This window comes from Sinocyclocheilus grahami, unplaced genomic scaffold (genome assembly GCF_001515645.1).
Source record: "Sinocyclocheilus grahami isolate Dianchi unplaced genomic scaffold, SAMN03320097.WGS_v1.1 scaffold186.1, whole genome shotgun sequence".
In the NCBI taxonomy this organism is placed as follows: Eukaryota; Metazoa; Chordata; class Actinopteri; order Cypriniformes; family Cyprinidae; genus Sinocyclocheilus; species Sinocyclocheilus grahami.
Window position 1 is genome coordinate 728,725 of NW_015505365.1, and position 17,910 is coordinate 746,634.

The window sequence follows — 17,910 nt, forward strand, 5'->3', positions numbered from 1 at the left end:
TATATATATATATATATATATATATATTCTGCTTCTCACAGTTTGATCTGACTGCCAAGACGATTTTGCGCAAAAGTAGACTAAAAATAAAAAAATAACCATTTTAGCTTCTGACATGACGCCACTAAAGTAATAAATATACACATTGCGAGGTCATGTGACAACAATGTTAAAAAAAGGCTACTAAACAATCACTTCTAAAACTTAAATATGGGGAGATGTTTGTAACACTGATTGCTTTATCATTTGTATAACTTTTTTAAAATCTAAAAAAAATAACTGTTTTTTTTTATCTAAAACATTAATATAATTTTGCCAAATTGATAAAGTTGTTTTCAAATGTACAACTTAAAAAGTGTAACTTGATGCTGTTGATGTGGGGTTGGTTGTAGCACTAAAGAAAACATGTATTTCAGTTGAAATATTGAGCATGCATTTATTTTATTAATCAAATTATTTGTTTAAACTAGGGATGCACGATATATTGGCCACCATATCGGTATCGGCCCATATCGGCTCATTTTTTCTGTTATCGGTATCGGCCTGATAAGAAAATTTGGCCGATATCTTAAAGCCGATAAATAATGCATTATTTCCTTCAGAGACACTTCAGATGCGCGCTGTTCGTTTGCAGCCTTTTGTGCAATTGTACGTTGTAATATTGTGTTTATTTGATGTATATCTGATTTATCTCATATAGAATGCGTTTGGTTAAGTTAAAAGAGCGCTTCAGTTTACCAGTGATAAACTCAAACAGCAGTGCACAACATTAATAACTATGATTGGGAATGTCATGTATATAACATGTTAAAAAAAGGCTACTAAACAATCACTTCTAAAACTTAAATATGGGGAGATGTTTGTAACACTGATTGCTTTATCATTTGTATAACTTTTTTAAAATCTAAAAAAAATAACTGTTTTTTTTATCTAAAACATTAATATAATTTTGCCAAATTGATAAAGTTGTTTTCAAATGTACAACTTAAAAAGTGTAACTTGATGCTGTTGATGTGGGGTTGGTTGTAGCACTAAAGAAAACATGTATTTCAGTTGAAATATTGAGCATGCATTTATTTTATTAATCAAATTAATTGTTTAAACTTATGTTATAACTATCCACCTCCACGGCATTTTAAGTATTTTAACTCACAAAGGTCAAAAGGAAAATATTAAACAGCAAACATTTTAAACATAAATCAATCAATTTATTTAACATCAATCCATCCATCTTTGTAGGACAAGGAAGTAATGAAAAAAGTTAGTTTAAAGCTCCGCTATTATATTACATTATATTTTAGGTAAGCAAATGTTAATAAAGCAATACGTTTTATAAATTAGCGTCTGTTATACACTCTAAAAAATGCTGGGTTAAATACAACCCAGTGCTGGGTAAAATAGGGACAAACCCAGCACGCTGGAAATCCATTCAGCTACAGGTTATATTAATATTTTTTATTGTAAACAACTATGAAAAACAAGAAAATTCTAATAAAGTTGCTTCATCTTCAGGTAGGCCCTATTGTATTTTACGTCTTCAGCACGAAAGACAAGACGAACGGTAACTTCAATACTAATAATAAAATTATTTATTTGAGAGATGGACAAGTTCTTCGACGAGATACTGCATGGTTTATGTTTAGCGAGTTTTTTTCACGTTTAAATAACATCCAGGTTTGCTTTGTTCGTGAGGTCACGTGGTATGGCAAGCCGTTTTGACTTTTATTCATTCTCAGGATATGAATTCTTGATATCAACAATTACATTTTTACTAGTTAAAATGTTCATTCTTGATATCAGGAATTAGATTTCTACTAGGCCCTGTAGAGGGAGTGTTTGTCATTCATATGAGTGCTGGAAATCCATTCAGCTACAGGTTATATTAATATTTTTTATTGTCAAACAACTATGAAAAACAAGAAAATTTGCTTCATCTTCAGGTAGGCCCTATTGTATTTTACGTCTTCAGCACGAAAGACAAGACGAACGGTAACTTCAATACTAATAATAAAATTATTTATTTGAGAGATGGACAAGTTCTTCGAAGAGGTACTGCATGGTTTATGTTTAGCCAGTTTTTTTCACGTTTAAATAACATCCAGGTTTGCTTTGTTCGTGAGGTCACGTGTATGGCAAGCCGTTTTGACTTTTATTCATTCTCAGGATATGAATTCTTGATATCAACAATTACATTTTCACTAGTTAAAATGTTCATTCTTGATATCAGGAATTAGATTTCTACTAGTAACAAATGCTATTTTTGATATCAGCAACTACATTTCCACTAGTAACAATGTTAATTCTTGATATCAACAATTACTTTTCAACTAGTAAAAACTATAATTCTTGATATCTGTAATTGTATTTTCACTAGTATATATATCAAGAACTGATTTCTTACTAGTTGAAATTCCAACTTCACATATCAGAAATACAATTCTTACTAGTAGAAGGAAAAAAAAAAAGCATGCATGGCCGCTTAGAACTTCCGTAAATTTTAGTTTTTACTAGTTGAAAAGTAATTGTTGATATCAAGAATTCATATCCTGAGAATGAATAAAAGTCAAAACGGCTTGCCATACACGTGGTTTAGTCGCGCGAAAGGTTGACGCCACGCGCACTTCACATCACCTCAGAGCTGAGGCGAGAACGAACTGAACCTGAATCAACACTCAATGAAATTACTAACCATAAACTAACACATCTGATCATAGAAGTGGATGTATTGCGAGAATACTACATCTGGGATCATATGTCTGCGTGTGAAACTGTCTTCACGAACAGGCTGATGTAGAACAGAAGAACAGGAGAGAGGCAGATGAAAGGAAATATAATATGCACGCTTTTTATTTGATAAATGTTTTTGGAAAGCACCTTTAGCTCTGATCATCAGTGCTGATGGCTGGATATACAGAGCTGAGCTCAGGTGAGTGTTATCATCACTTTATTACAGAATCAATAATAATCATTATTGCAAACTATTTGTTTTGTCAGCATGAGTGGCTAGTTGTGGTTATTTTTCAATTGTATTTGGGCTATAGGCTATTCTTCTATTTCTACAACTACTAATAATGCTATGTTTAGCTGGTTTATTATTATTATTGTCATTAACAGAATTTAGAAAGTGCATTTTTTCACAGGAGCAAGTGGCTATTTGTTTGGAAACTAAAAATTACTTTTAAATTGTTTTAACAAAATAATAGGCTAATAATTCGATATGAAGTTGGTTAATGTTATTATTACAGTTATTATTATTATGACAAACATAAATTAGGAAGTGCCTTTTTCATAGTAGCAAATGGCTAGATGTACTTTTAAATTGTTCTGGGCTATATAATAATAATAATAATAATAATTAGTGCTGTCAAACGATTAATCGCGATTAATCGCATCCAAAATAAGTTTTAGTTTATGTAATATATGAGTGTGTACTGTGTATATTTATTATGTATATATAAATACAAACACATGCATGTGTATATATTTAAGACAAATATGTTATGTTTATATATTAAATATATTTATATATAATAATATAAATATATGTCTATACATGTAAATATTTCCTAAATATATACTGTATGTGTGTATTTATATATACATAATAAATAAACACAGTACACATAAATATATTATGTAAACAAAACTTTTATTTTGGATGCGATTAATCGCGATTAATCGTTTGACAGCACTAATAATAGTAATGATAATAATAATAATGCTATATTAAGCTAAATATGTATTATTATTATTATCAAATTTAATGTATAGTGTGTTTTTCACAATATCCCATTATTATTATTACAGATTTAATTCAGAAAGGCTATTTTTTTTGTTTTTATTTTTGTACTTTTAAACTGTTCTGGGTCTATATAGCAGCAGTAGTAATAATAATAATGCTATATTTAACTTAAATATTTAACTTATATACTTATCTATTTAACTTGTATATTAAACTTAAATATTTGTTGTTGTTGTTGTTGTTGTTATTAAAGATGTAATTTATAAAGTGCCCGATAGAGAAATTATGTTTTTAAAAAAACAGCACCCACAGAAAAAGCAAGACAGAACTCTATATTAACTAATTCAATGTGCATTTTCAATTAATTTTTTAAAAGAGGTACAAGCTGGGCTGTGGCATAAATACAGTTTACAAAGGCTGTAAATGAAAGACTAAGAGAAGCGTGTAATTCTCCTGAATGTCTGTGATGTGCGTTTGGCACAGGCTCTGTGAGCTGAGGGGAGAGTAAGATGAAGGTCTGGGGTGTGATGCTGGCGTGTGCACTGACGCTGAGCTGCGTGTCCTCCGTCCCGAACCCAGCCGGACATTGCTCTCAAAGACCACAGGACCTACAGAGAAAACCATACAAACATCTGCAGCCAAGAAGTCACTCAGGTCAGGAGAAGCCATTCGATTCTTACTATTAAATATATAAAAGTCACATGAATACACACACAGGTGTGATAAAGCGTATTTCGGGACACACCTGATACTGTTGTGATGGTTAAGTAAAGAAGTTTCAGGTGACCCATTGTACCTGGGTGAGACACTACTCTAGTTCTATCAGCTTACAAACTGAGCTTACAACTCCATTTGAACCTGTATTATATCTGGTGTCTGTGGACAAAAGCAGTATTGTTGCTAAAAGCTGTCAGAATAATGCAAACTATATCATGTTATGGCTCTTTGATCACTCTACTCGTCCTGTCATAAAGGCACATCTAAACACTACCACCTTTACATACTGTCAAAACACAATGTACAACGCACTTGAAAGGGTCACATCAGCAGACTGTGTTCTCCTTGAGATCCTCTAGCCAAGGTGTCCTGCAGCAAAAACAGGCATGGTTTAGTTTTACACGACCACCCTGTATGACTCTTAGAATTAAACAGGCTCTTTCTCTAATGTAACTTTATATTTACAGTTTTAATTCAACTTAATTTTAGTTTCGGTTCTCATAATTTTGTTTTGTGCTTTTTGACAATTATTTGTTTATATATATATATATATATATATAGGGAGAGAGAGCTGTATTTTTATTTGAGTTTTAGTAATTTTGTTTTCCATTTTTATTGTTTTTCAGTTTTTATTTTTCTATTTAGCTATTTTTATTTTTAAGTAATTTGTAAACTTTTATTTATTTTTATTTCAGTTTTAGTAATTTTGCTGTGTTTTATTAGTTTTTTATTTCTCTATTTTGCTATAACTTATTTTTAATTTCACTTGTAGTAAGTTTGTTAGATGCTTTGGTCAATTTTTTTTTTTTTTTTCAATATTTCTATTTAGCTTTAATTTGTTGTTTTAGTAATTTTTAGTGCTTTGTAATTTTTATTTCTCTGTTTAGCTATTATTAATTTTTTATTTCAGTTTTAGTAACTTTGTTAGATGCTTTGGTGAATGAGCTTTTTTTTCCAATATTTCTACTTAGCTTTAATTTTTTGTTTTAGTAGTTTTTGTGCTTTTTTCATTTTTATTAGTTTATTTCTCTATTTAGCTATTATTTATTTCAGTTTTAGTAACTTTGTTATGTGCTTTTGTCAATTTATTCGTTTTTTATATTTCTTTGGTGAATTTTAGCATTTCTTTCAATATTTCTATTTAGCTTTCATTTTTAGTTTAAATTTTAGTAATTTTGTGTGCTTTAGTCATTTTTATTAGCATTTAAATTTTTCTATTTAGCTTTATTTTTATTTCAGTTGTAATTTTAGTCCTTCATCTTAAACTTATTTTATTTCCGTTTAAGTTTTTCATCTTATATTTATATTTTCTGTTCTTTTTTTTACTTTCAATAAATATTTTTTTATTCTGGAGAGGAAGTTTTCACTTCAGAAATGGAGAGAAAAAATGTTTTCATTAGATCTCATTTTTTCCATGATATGACCCTTTTAAAGCATGCATATATGTAAAGAGTATGACCTTTCCACATAAAACTACCTTAGTAGATTCAGAGGCTTTTGTAGCTGATTTTAGCAGATTGTTTAAAGTCAGATTGTATCTGTAATGCAAATGCAGGAACATCTCTTGCCTCTGTCATCCAGACAGCTTTCCCACACCACACTCAGCCTTCACCCACAGACCCAAGAGATCTCCAAAACGGAGAGGTTTCCTTCGTAACAAGATGGACAGAAAGAGACCGAGTCGTGAAGAGAGAGAGAAGGGCAAAGGAAGAGCGTGTGCACTGAGACAAGTCCAGCTGAAAGTGTCTGATCTGGGTCTGGGCTACCGGAGTCAGGAGGAGCTGATATTCAGTTACTGCAGCGGTGTGTGTATGAACTCCCTCACAAACTATGACAAAATCCTCACCGGCCTCGCCAGCAACGGCAAAAACATTCTGCGCAGCTCTCCTCCCACCGTCTGCTGCCGACCTGTCGAATACGACGACGACCTGTCCTTTCTGGATGACAACCTCATATACCACACCATGAAGAGGCACTCGGCACGGAAATGTGGCTGTGTCTAAGCAACTGTGATAGACAATGACACCAGACGGGAAAATCAATGGAAACAATTTCAGGTTATTACATGTGTGAGCATGGCTCGGTCGAGGGAATCATCATGATTGCATTTCTCGAAGAAGATACAGGATAAGGAATTGCAAGAATAGTATTGCAAGATGTTCAAAAACTGGTACATACACTCTCAGAAAAAAAAAGCTGTAACTGGGGCGCTACCCTAAGATGCAAAAGCTAAAAGGTGTGAATATGTACTATTTAGGGGTAAATAAGGTAACTTAAAATACCGCCCCAGTGACCGCTTTGTACCTTTTTTTCTGAGAATGTACATCATTTAACCTATAGGAAGGCCCATCTTAAACAGCAAGACAGGATATTTTGTGTGCTGTGCATTTTTATAAGTTCTTATGAAGAAGAATTTTGAAAGAATTTTCTCTGATTCTTATGTTCATTGTTAAACACAAAACCCAAATGAATGGTTTTGATGAAATTAATTCATCCCTATTTATATATATATATACAGTGCCTTGCAAAAGTATTCATACCCCTTTTTTATTTTTGTTATGTTGCAGCCTTATGTTAAACTGCTTTAAATAACTTTTTTTCCCACATCAATCTGCACTCCATACACCATAATGACAAAGCAAAAACAGAACTGTCACAACTTTGTACATTTATTAAAAATAAAAAACTGAAATAAGAAGCACCTTAACAGCCTCATCAGCATTTGGCAATTATCTGTCATTTTGCTCTGTCATGTTGAATGGGGGCAGACACACATTTTCAGGTTTCTCCAGAAATATTTGATTGGGTTCAATCCCAGGCTGTGGCTGGGCCACTCGAGGACATTCACAGAGTTGTCTATAAGCCACTCTTGCTGCGTGTTTAGGGTCATTGTCCTGTTGGAAGGTGAACCTTCTGCCCAGTCTGAGATTCTGAATGCTGTTGACTGGGTTTTCTTTAAGGCTATCTCAATATTTTGGTGCATTGAGCTTTTCTTCTACTCTGATGAGTCCCTCAGTCCCTGCTGCTGAAAAACAGCTCCACAGCATGAGGCTGCTACCAGCACACTTTACTTTTGGGATAGTACTCTGCAGGTGATGAGCAGTGCCTGGTTTCCTTCAAGCATGATGCTTGGAATTGAGGTTCATCAGACCAAAAAAATCTTGTTTCTCAGAGTCTGAGGGTCCTTTAGGTGCTTTTTTTAATGGAATCATTTAAGTTTTTTATTTTTAATAAATTTGCAATTTGCAACCTGTTTTTTGCTTTGCCATTATAGTGTATGGAGTGTAGAATGATGTGGGGAAAAAAGTAATTTAAAGCAGTTTAACATAAGGCAGCAACATAACAAAACGTGAAAAAAATGAAGGGGTATGAATACTTTCGCAAGGCACTGTATATTTTTGAATATCTATTTATATGCCCCCCGCCCCCAAGTAATTTTTTTCTTTGTCTAATAAAAATTAACAATATAAAATAACAATTTACTCACTTCTACATTGTTTCAATCCCGTATGGCATCCTAAAAGATGTTTTGCAGAATGCTGCTCTTTTTCCATAATGTCAGCACATTTAAAAAATCTATTCCAAAAGATGCATGCACTATATTTCAAGACTTCTGAAGCTTTTCATGATGAACAGACCAACATGTCTTTAATAAGTGAAAATCTTCCTATCTGTTGTACTACTTGAAGCCACCATGAAAAGATAATTCACCCTATTTTCTAAATGCATATTATAGATCTCATTAATTAATTTGTGCATTTTTTGTATTATTTTTGACCTAACATTTAATCAAAACGTCTTAACTGAATCTTCCAGTATCATTCCTGGTGTATGCAGGAATCCTCCAATCATTTAGTCCGCTTAAACCCCGCCCCTTCAAGCTCCTTTCATCTGTCTCCACTTTTGAATGCCACGCCCATATCCCAACATCCAATCAGCAACCAAAAGACAGAATCAAGTCCCCGCCCTACTTTTTTCTTTTTCGATAATTTGTTCCATTCTGATGTACATCAGATTAAAGAAGAAAAGATCTGTTGCTACTTAAGTTTTCTCGCAACTTCAAATCTCATTAACCAGAAAAGAAAATATTGCTACTCATACCTGGCCTTGTTGCAACTCAGGCTCACTGGAAATACGTCTGCCTACATTTCTGCAAAACCCGAAATAAGTAGCTCTGGGTACATTTAGCTGACTTTGTCAGATGACACGTCCACAGGAGGCGCTATAAGCTGTATCATTTTTCTCCATTGCCGATATGGTTTTCGCAATGCTGTACCGGGTGAGCTACCGAGCAAGTTTACTTTATCAGAATTGAGAAGAACATGCGAGATGTTAAAATGTATGTAAAAGTGTTTTGAGGGCATGACAGTATTGCGGAAGGAACCACTTGAAAAATGAAGCCTCTATTTATCGATAATCTTCTCCTATAATCATAATTTGTGAGAAAAGGAGCAAAAGTTGTTGCCATTTTTACAGCCTCTAGTGTTCATTTCACCTGGAAACTGCAGGTTTCATGCATTTCTAATGAGCCTGGGTTGCTTTTATAATATTAATTGATCTATATCTTATCTAATTCATCTTATTGACTCTACAGAAGAAACTGTCACATGGATTTTGAATGGCAATGAGCAAATGGTAACTTCCCCAAAATGCCAAACTTTAGGTATTTATGAGTCACTAATTGAACTGATTTGTTTTACTGCTGTGGTGCTCTAAAATGTACTGTATTATTGACAAAGCTGGTTATCCAGTTAACGTTTACCTCTCAGCATTGTATTTGTCAGTTTTGTACAGCAAGGAAAATGTTAGCGAACCCAAATTTAGTGAATGTTATTTTTATATAATTTATATCATTCTATTTTGTTAACCTAAACAGATGCTTTGGTATTTGTATATTTGTAATCAGTGTTTAAGTCTACATGAAATCAAAACTGACCCTGTTATCCTACACTCTAAAAAAATCGGGCTGTTTTGACCCAGCGGAACCTTCTGGGTAGTAACCCAACCGCTGGGTCAAAACAGCCCGATTGCTGGGTTTGTCCCTATTTTACCCAGCACTGGGTTGTATTTAACCCAGCATTTTTTAGAGTGTAGTCTTCCCATGAACATTTCATCAGAACATCAGAAAAACAACTCATAGCTAAATAGCTAATAGTCTTACTAAAATCTTGGCAGCAGTTTAAATAATTGAAAGGCAGTTAATGTAATAACTTAAAGAAATAATACCAAATAACAGCAGTGAAATACAAGCATTACCATTTATTACTTGATTTTCAGCCTCCAGATCCTGATCAAAAATCTTCCGGAAAAACCCACATCTAGCTGAAACCTGGAAATGATACCACATTATGGAAGTAAAATGAGAGAATGCCATTTCATGCTGACTTTGTCAAAACAACATCACACCATTTAATTGACATGTATGTCATCAAACATCACAGTTATGGCTTAAAAATCTGTTAAAGAGACTGTAACATGTGCAGTGAGTTTATAACTTGTATGTAATGGTTGGAAACACAATAAAGAGCTTGGGTTTGTGGAAAAGAGATGTATAAATGGAAAAGAAAAGAGAATGAAACTGGAGATATGGAGTGTGGTGGAGATCTGATCTCTAATTCAGAGTTCACGTTTCGGCCGCCGCACACACCTGTCATCACACACCACACAGGACACCAGTTAATACACCGAACCCACAAGGAACAACCTTGTTAATGCTGTTACCTCAACATGACGAACAAAGACCCAGGTCAACGGTTACATCAGTAATTAGTCATTAGCTGTTGTAAATCTGTAATGTGAGTACTAGACAGAGAGAAGGAGAGAAGTCTGAATATAGAGCCTAAATGTTGGGTTCTGGATGTAAAAATTTTAACATTTTTTAACATCACAAGACTTCATCATTTCACTGCCTGGGTGAAAAGGTCTCTTACCTTTTCCTACTTCACAGCCGGTCTTTCTGTTCAGCTTGTAGCTCGACTCGACGCTCCAGCCTCTTCTTCTTTATCTGTAATTATAGAGCAGCATTTCAAGTCAATATCTGAAAGAACGTCCACAGCGTTCAGCTCAAGTGATGAAGCGCCTCATTACAGTGCATTGTGTGTTAACAGAAGACGTGCCATCATGAGCAGTAATAATAAATCTCTTTGTGTCTGTTTAATGTATATAGAGACAAACGTAGAGGGTCTGCTGAGAAATCTGCTGCTGCATAGGTTTACTATATTTTAATGGAATAGTTCACCCAAAAATTTAATTTGGTTAAATGTACTCATTCAAGAGGAGTTTGTTTCTTCATGGGAACAAAAGAACATCACTTGCTCACCAATGGATGCTCTGCAGTGAACGGGTGCCGTCAGAATGAGAATCCAAACAGCTGATAAAAACATCACAACCCATCCATTAATTAATAATCTTATTATGGACTTGTATTTTGGCCAAAAGCGACTGTTTAAAGCTAAAATGTGTTAATGATGGATTTGAGTGGCGTGGATTACTTGTGATGTTTTTATACTAAAATAACCAAAACTGAAATACAAATTCATAAAAACCTATATAGACATTCAAAAATTACAAAAACGTAAAAATGACTAAAACTTAAAGTATAAAAATAAAAACTGAAAGTATGAAACGTATCAGACGATACCATTTTAGAAATTGTAATAGTTTGTTTGACAGGATAGAGCAATCGATTAAATACATTTTAGGATTTTAGATTATTTGTAATTGATGTGAGGCGAATCTAATGTTTTAATGCATTCTGACTGCACAAATAACTTACATTGATCTACATTTCTCATGAAGAACTGTGGACTATATTCTGTGTCTTTCATCGGTTGAAATCACGTTGCGAGATGAAGGCTTCAGCCAGTCATAACATACATTGTTCTCCCAGAATGACGTACAGGAAAAACATTTCCATTGAGCAAGCACCTGTTGTCCGGTTTCCAGCACCTGTGCACCAGCTGACAGGTAAAGTAACGTGATGTTCTACACAGAAAGAACTTAATGTACCAGATATATTCTTATACATCAACTTTGGACCAATGAATCTTCACTGAGGGTCACGTTATTTAAACATGAACATATACCATTTATATGTATGCCCTTTATATACACTGAACAAAATTATAAACGCAACACTTTTGTTTTTGCCCCCATTTTTCATGAGCTGAACTCAAAGATCTGAGACTTTTTCTATGTACACAAAAGGCCAATTTCTCTCAAATATTCCACAGATTTGTGAATAATATTTGAGAGAAATGGGCCTTTTGTGTACATAAAAAGTCTTAGATCGTCGAGTTCAGCTCATGAAAAATGGGGGCAAAAACAAAAGTGTTGCGTTTATAATTTTGTTCAGTGTATATGTATACATAGTTTTTCAATTTTAGAAGCAAGATTAACATTTAACAGCTCGTGAACAGAGCAGTACATCTCATGTTGAAAGATTTTTTTCCAATGACTCCTAAAAAGTAGCATTTATGCATTTTGAACATGATTGAATTGCTGTGTTTGAGGCATTTTATCAGTTCACTGTTAACAGTAAACAGAAAAACTTGTGGACATTAACACAATCCTAGAAAATTCATGGAAATTCTCAACTTATGCTCTGCGCCAAAATATTTCATAGGTTAGAAATTGCTTTTGGCAAGAACAGCGTCTATAAATGGTGCAAATGAACCCATTAAACAGCAGAACGTCATGTGAATTCATCAATCCAAAGAAAAAGACAATTCACATGGAAAACTCACGTTTCTGGTACTTCCGGTTCCAGTGGAAACAGAGGAGCCTCTTTCCTCACAAAAAAACATGTACAAAACTCAGTGCAAACTCATGTTTTAGTTAAATTTTTTTTTTTATAAAAGTCTTAAATCTGAATAGATACTTGCATGATAGCACCATGATGCGTGTTTAAAGGAGTGATTGACATCCAGCTGTCATCTCAGAAAAAAACTTAAGGTAACATGTTTTAACTTTTGGAAGTACAAATAAGTTAATAAAGAGATATTGCTAATACTTCCAGTTCATTACACAGCTAAATGGCAGGGTGAGCACATTGCATTGTGGGATACAGTACGTAGCACAGTGTGCTTATACACTGAACACTTTGCAGTATTTTGACCATACAGACAATATGCATACTGTTTATAGAATATGAACTACATACTGACAATATTAAGTAACTAAATACTATGCAGTATATACACCTTATAGTGCCTAGCACTCTTTAATTGTTTACTCAAAGTGAGTGACACACTAGGTATACAACAAACTTTTTAAACTAGTATGCTACAGTACTGTCACATGACACTATATTAAATGCGTGTTTAATTCGAATCTAGAGTCTGGTACAGTTGGAAATAAACACAAAGGCTGAAAAGCATACTTTTGTAGTATTCTTACTATTTCCACCATGCAAAGATATGATAGAAATAGTATGCTACTCTAAATTCAACAATATAAAATATATTTAATTTTTTTCTCAGTGTAAACCTAATATTTCTGTAACAAGGACACATTAAAATAAAGTGCGAGTTTATATTAATTTCTTATACTAGAAAAAATGACTTGGGGCACCTTTACCCTGGACGCATTTCTCAGCGTAATTTTTTGTCCTCTCTTCACTATACCGGTCAATAAAGGAAGCGTGCACGGCAAATAACGCAATAAACAAAACGACACTCTAGCAAGTAAGAGAAGTAGAAAATTTATTGCAGTATTTGTTCCATCAGAGGCATGTGGGTCCCTTTACGCTGAGCAGGGCAACCTGTAATCGCAAATCTCCTTCGACACAGCCCTCCTCACAGACACTGCATGCTATACACAATAAATTACAGCCACACGGTGCTATCGTACAAAATGGACAAACCGCTCAACAGAGAGAATCATCATCATCAGCCAGTTAAGAAGGAGCTAAGCTATAGAAAGCCGCTTGACGCTAAGAAATCCGAAAGGAAAATAGAAAAAAATAAAGTAAAAACATCAACAAACTATGTGTTCTTTCAACATTCAGTATATATTTAAGTTTCTTTTATAGATATAAACAATATTTTTATGTTAAACTATGATACACTGGGAGTAGAAATCAAACAACCAGAAATCTGCTGCACAACAGCGAAGGAGCACCCATACAATGTTTCTCCAAACATTTTATTCCTGTGATATGACGATGCACTCTGGCGCAGAGGGCCAAACGTCACCGCCAGACCCAGAGTGCATCAGAGAGTGAAAGAGCTTGTAGTGTAGAATAACCGCTTGTGTTTGGCTGACCCAGGGGATGTTTGGCCGATAGGCATGTTGGTATACGGAGAGACAGTGAGTGAGTGTGTGTGTGTGTGTGTGTGTGTTGCATTAGGCTGAGAGGATCCGAGATGGGAGGTATGTGCGTGCGTTTACGTATTATTAGCTGGAGTTCCTGTCCTTGGCAGCGTAGAGTGACCGTAGAGTCTGCGCTACTTTGTGGTTGAGCTTGTTGCCACTGGTGAGTGTGATTTTTTTGTAGATGATGTCAGTCTCTCTGATGGTGTCCAGCCAAGGCACCAGCTTGCGTCCATCGCGCCGCTTGGCCTCGGTCCAGGAGCTGGAGTATGAGCCCGCCATCCAGTGGATGCTGTAACTGTCGCTGTTCCTCTGGATCACACGTGCGATCTGCGGCCGGTCTCGGTATTTGGGACAGTGGATGGCGATGATGTCCAGCACGCTGACGGACTCGTTCATGTTCGTCAACAGCAGGTCCGCCGAGTCTGCCGCGCGCCTCCCGCGTCGAGACGCCTGCGAGGAGAGACACGGAAACTGGTCAGACAGTCTCTAAGTTGCATACTGGTGCTAACATTTGAAATTGGAGTCATTTATTTGAATGTGCCCTTATTACACCCTTATTAGATCTATTTATTATACAGGGTTTCTGCAGGTTTACTGAAGGTAAAGATAAGACTTTTTAAGACCATGCAAAGAACAAATCGAATGGAACACAATACATCAGTATTAGCAACAGTTCATGTTTTAAAATAAACAGTTTCAAACAGATGTAACTTATTTTACAAAAAAAAGAAGAAATTGAACAAAATTATTGTTTATGATTGAAACAAGTGCTGATGTCTGCCCAAGGTCTCAAAAAACATTTAACTAAAAGCAAGCTTTCATACTCCACTGACTGATGTTTTTTCTTGTTTCAAGCATAAACTCACTTCATTTTGTTTAATTTCTCAGAAAACAAATTATATTAAATGAATGAAATCTTTAGGCAAATTAAGACTTTTAAGGTATTTTAAGACCTGCAGAAAGCCTGCTATAATAACAGCAAACTGTATGATTAAAAACTAGAAACATTAAACCAAAACATACAATGTTATAAAAAAAAAATAAAAAAAATTTGATGTTAACTTTTTTTTTTTTTTTACACAAATAATAAGCTGTAAAGAGGATTGGACTGGGTTGTTAAACATATGTGACATTGACAAAAAATGAGATTTTTCTCGATATTTTCTTGGATTTTGTGAACAACGGTAATATATTTAGCCAAGTGTGTTTTGTTTTTTTTGCTGCTGCTTTGGCTAGAGCTTTGTTTGGAACTACGAAATAGAGGTCGACCGATATGAGATTTCCACTGGCCGATGCCGATATTTAGAAATCAGGGCAGCCGATATATGATGCCAATTTTTTTTTTGCCCGATATGTTTGGCCGATTTTTTTTTTTTTCTCTTCATCTTATAAAAGTGCGTTTGAGTAAATGATTATTGCAGGGTACAAGACAGTAATAGTAGTAGTAGCCTAATTCAGAGTAATAATTCTGGTGCTAACATTTGAAATTGGAGTCATTTATTTGAATGTGCCCTTATTACACCCTTATTAGATCTATTTATTATACAGGGTTTCTGCAGGTTTACTGAAGGTAAAGATTTAAGACTTTTTAAGACCATGCAAAGAACAAATCGAATGGAACACAATACATCAGTATTAGCAACAGTTCATGTTTTAAAATAAACAGTTTCAAACAGATGTAACTTATTTTACAAAAAAAAGAAGAAATTGAACAAAATTATTGTTTATGATTGAAACAAGTGCTGAACTCATAACTGCTTAAGAGTGCACCGGCCATGAGGGATAACATCATGGATGCTATTGTCGGACACACACACACATTTCATGAGGAAAGTTAACGTGCACGTTATAATCAGCCCAGAAGTTTCGTCTGAATTGCATGTGTCTCTACTTTCACATGCAAATGACTTATTGCAATTATGAATATGATAACTTTCCAGCATCTATTCTAGTAGGGTCAAACGTAATTACGCTTTCGAAACGGTCTGTTTTACCCTGTCATCATTAGCTGAAGCTGGGCGTGAACAAGAAGCGGCTGCAGAGTGAGAGTTGCTCAGTCTCTCACGCAGCCAGAGAGAGATTCTCCGGTGTTCCGCAACAATGCTTAGCTGCCCGCAGATGTGCCTGCCTATAAATCGGCCTAATTTGCAGCACAATCGGCCGATGCCGATTAATTTAAAAAATGCCAAAAATTGGCCGATTAATCGGTTGACCTCTGCTGTTGGTCTACTTCTAATAAAATTAGGGCTGCAAGATAAATCGCATGTGATATTTAACGCGCATCTTGTCAGAAAGCCAGTTCTGTAATCAGCGGTAAATCTCCATCACCTGCGGGCTTTCACATTGAGCAGCATTAACCACACAGAGCCGTTGTTCAGCATGCAACTTGATGCATTGAGAGCATGCACTCTTCAAGGTGTGTTTTGTTTGCTTGTTTTTTGAGAAGTGAGTGACATAGTGACATACGTCGGCAAAGTCAGCTAATATCATTTCTGATATTACACTAGACTACACATATGGCACACCCCTCTAGGTTTACAGTCAGAGGTCTGGCTGTGTTGTATTGTTTTGCGTTCTCTCACCCCTGGGGTCCTCTCCTCTCCGTCACTGTCCTCATACTCGGAGTCAACAGTGTGGTGGTTTCGGGGGCTTGTGGCTGCTCCCCCCAGCAGTGCGGTGATGGCTTTATTCCTCACGTTTGCACTCGTCTCTCCCTCCTCGTCCTCTTCGTCAGGGTCCAAGTGCTCCATCAGCAACTTAAACTGAGAATCAAGCAGTATAAATCAGCAATTCTGAACATTTTGACTCAAAGGTCCCCCATTCTCCAGCACAACATTTCCTCAAGCATTTCTGCTGTAATTATGACAAAGCTGCATGTTTTCAAACGTTTTTATTAACAGAAACTGAAATGCTGATATATACTAAATTAACCATGATTCATTATGCGATTAATAAATATATTTTTATATATTTTTTAATTTGCTGTATTACTATTATCACGTGTCATTATGCGGCCTTCTTGGTAGTTTGGCAAGACAATTATATATTGTCAAATATTATTATGATTATTAGTAGAAACGTCAAATGTAAAAACAATGCTGTTATTAACAAAATAAACATAATATATAACACTCTACAACTTTTTTGTGATTCCAGAAGTTTCAAAACGATGTTCTTCAATAAAAGCAATTGTTATTCAGAGGAAAACCAAGAAAAACTAATTCATCTTGATTTTGTTTTTAGCATTTTAATTGCTCGATTACATTTAATAATAACAACAACAACTATTATTATTATTACTACATTAATAATAACAATAATTAAAAAATGTTTAAGTCATTCTGCGGCCTCCCTTATCATTACTGGCAAATATTCTTAGAATTACTATTAAAACTGTTAGATAATATTACTAACAATATTAATATAATAATTCATAACATTCCTAACACTTTCTTATTTAAAAAAAAAAAAAAAAGTGAATCAAGGTTTTAAAAGCTATTTTTTTAGACCATTTGTTACAAATGGTTTTTACACCAAAAACAAGATTCTTTGCAGCATTTGTATAGGCAAAAAAGTCATTTCAGATCAAATGCATCTTCTGTTTCAGCTTTATATCTGAACCCCTTTCACTCAAGGTCCAGAATATCGCCAATAAGTGCTGCACCATTTGCCATCCGTGAGGTTTTTAGACAGAAAAGGTCGGCATCCATAAATTACAAACATGCCATATTAGAATTCACCAAAAGTGATCAAAGATATCAAAAATGCCATAAAAATGAATAATAAGATATACCACATTGGCTAATTATGTGATTGATAAACTACTAAACTACACCATTATGCATCTGGACACTGGTTGAGCCAAGAGTTTTACTTAATTTTTGACATTTTTACTGTTTTTTTTTTGTAATAAATAATAATAATTAATAATTAATAATAATAATTAGTTGCATTTATATAGCGCTTTTCTAGGCACTTAAAGCGCTTTACATTGTGAGGGGGGGATCTCCTCATCCACCTCCAGTGTGCAGCATCCAACTGGATGATGCGACGGCAGCCATAGTGTGCCAGAACGCCCACCACACACCAGCTTATTGGTGGAGAGGAGACAGAGTGATGAAGCCAATTAACAGATA

General features: G+C 34.7%; 2 protein-coding genes across 2 annotated transcripts in view; one reads left to right on the forward strand and one right to left on the reverse strand.

Moving 5' to 3' along the window:
• Positions 1 to 2,801: 2,801 nt before the first annotated feature.
• Positions 2,802 to 6,487, forward strand: gdnfb (glial cell derived neurotrophic factor b). The gene is made up of 3 exons (XM_016284681.1): positions 2,802 to 2,926; positions 4,226 to 4,396; positions 6,041 to 6,487. Exons 2-3 carry the CDS (start codon positions 4,252 to 4,254, stop codon positions 6,460 to 6,462), a joined length of 567 nt encoding a protein of 188 aa, XP_016140167.1. The 5' UTR covers positions 2,802 to 2,926; positions 4,226 to 4,251; the 3' UTR covers positions 6,463 to 6,487.
• A 6,675-nt stretch (positions 6,488 to 13,162) lies between these two features.
• LOC107594572 (nipped-B-like protein A) overlaps positions 13,163 to 17,910 on the reverse strand; it is a 55,286-nt gene continuing 50,538 nt past the window's right edge. The window contains exon 45 of the mRNA XM_016284663.1: positions 13,163 to 14,224. Coding sequence (XP_016140149.1) covers positions 13,856 to 14,224 — 369 coding nt within the window. The 3' untranslated portion in view covers positions 13,163 to 13,855. The remainder of the gene's footprint in view (positions 14,225 to 17,910) is intronic.

Excerpts from the sequence above, each read along its gene's own strand:
- gdnfb (XM_016284681.1), top strand. The coding sequence starts at position 4,252 with ATGAAGGTCTGGGGTGTGATGCTGGCGTGTGCACTGACGCTGAGCTGC. Across the intron at positions 4,397-6,040 it reads GCAGCCAAGAAGTCACTCAG|ACAGCTTTCCCACACCACAC; the intron begins GTCAGGAGAAGC and ends TCTGTCATCCAG.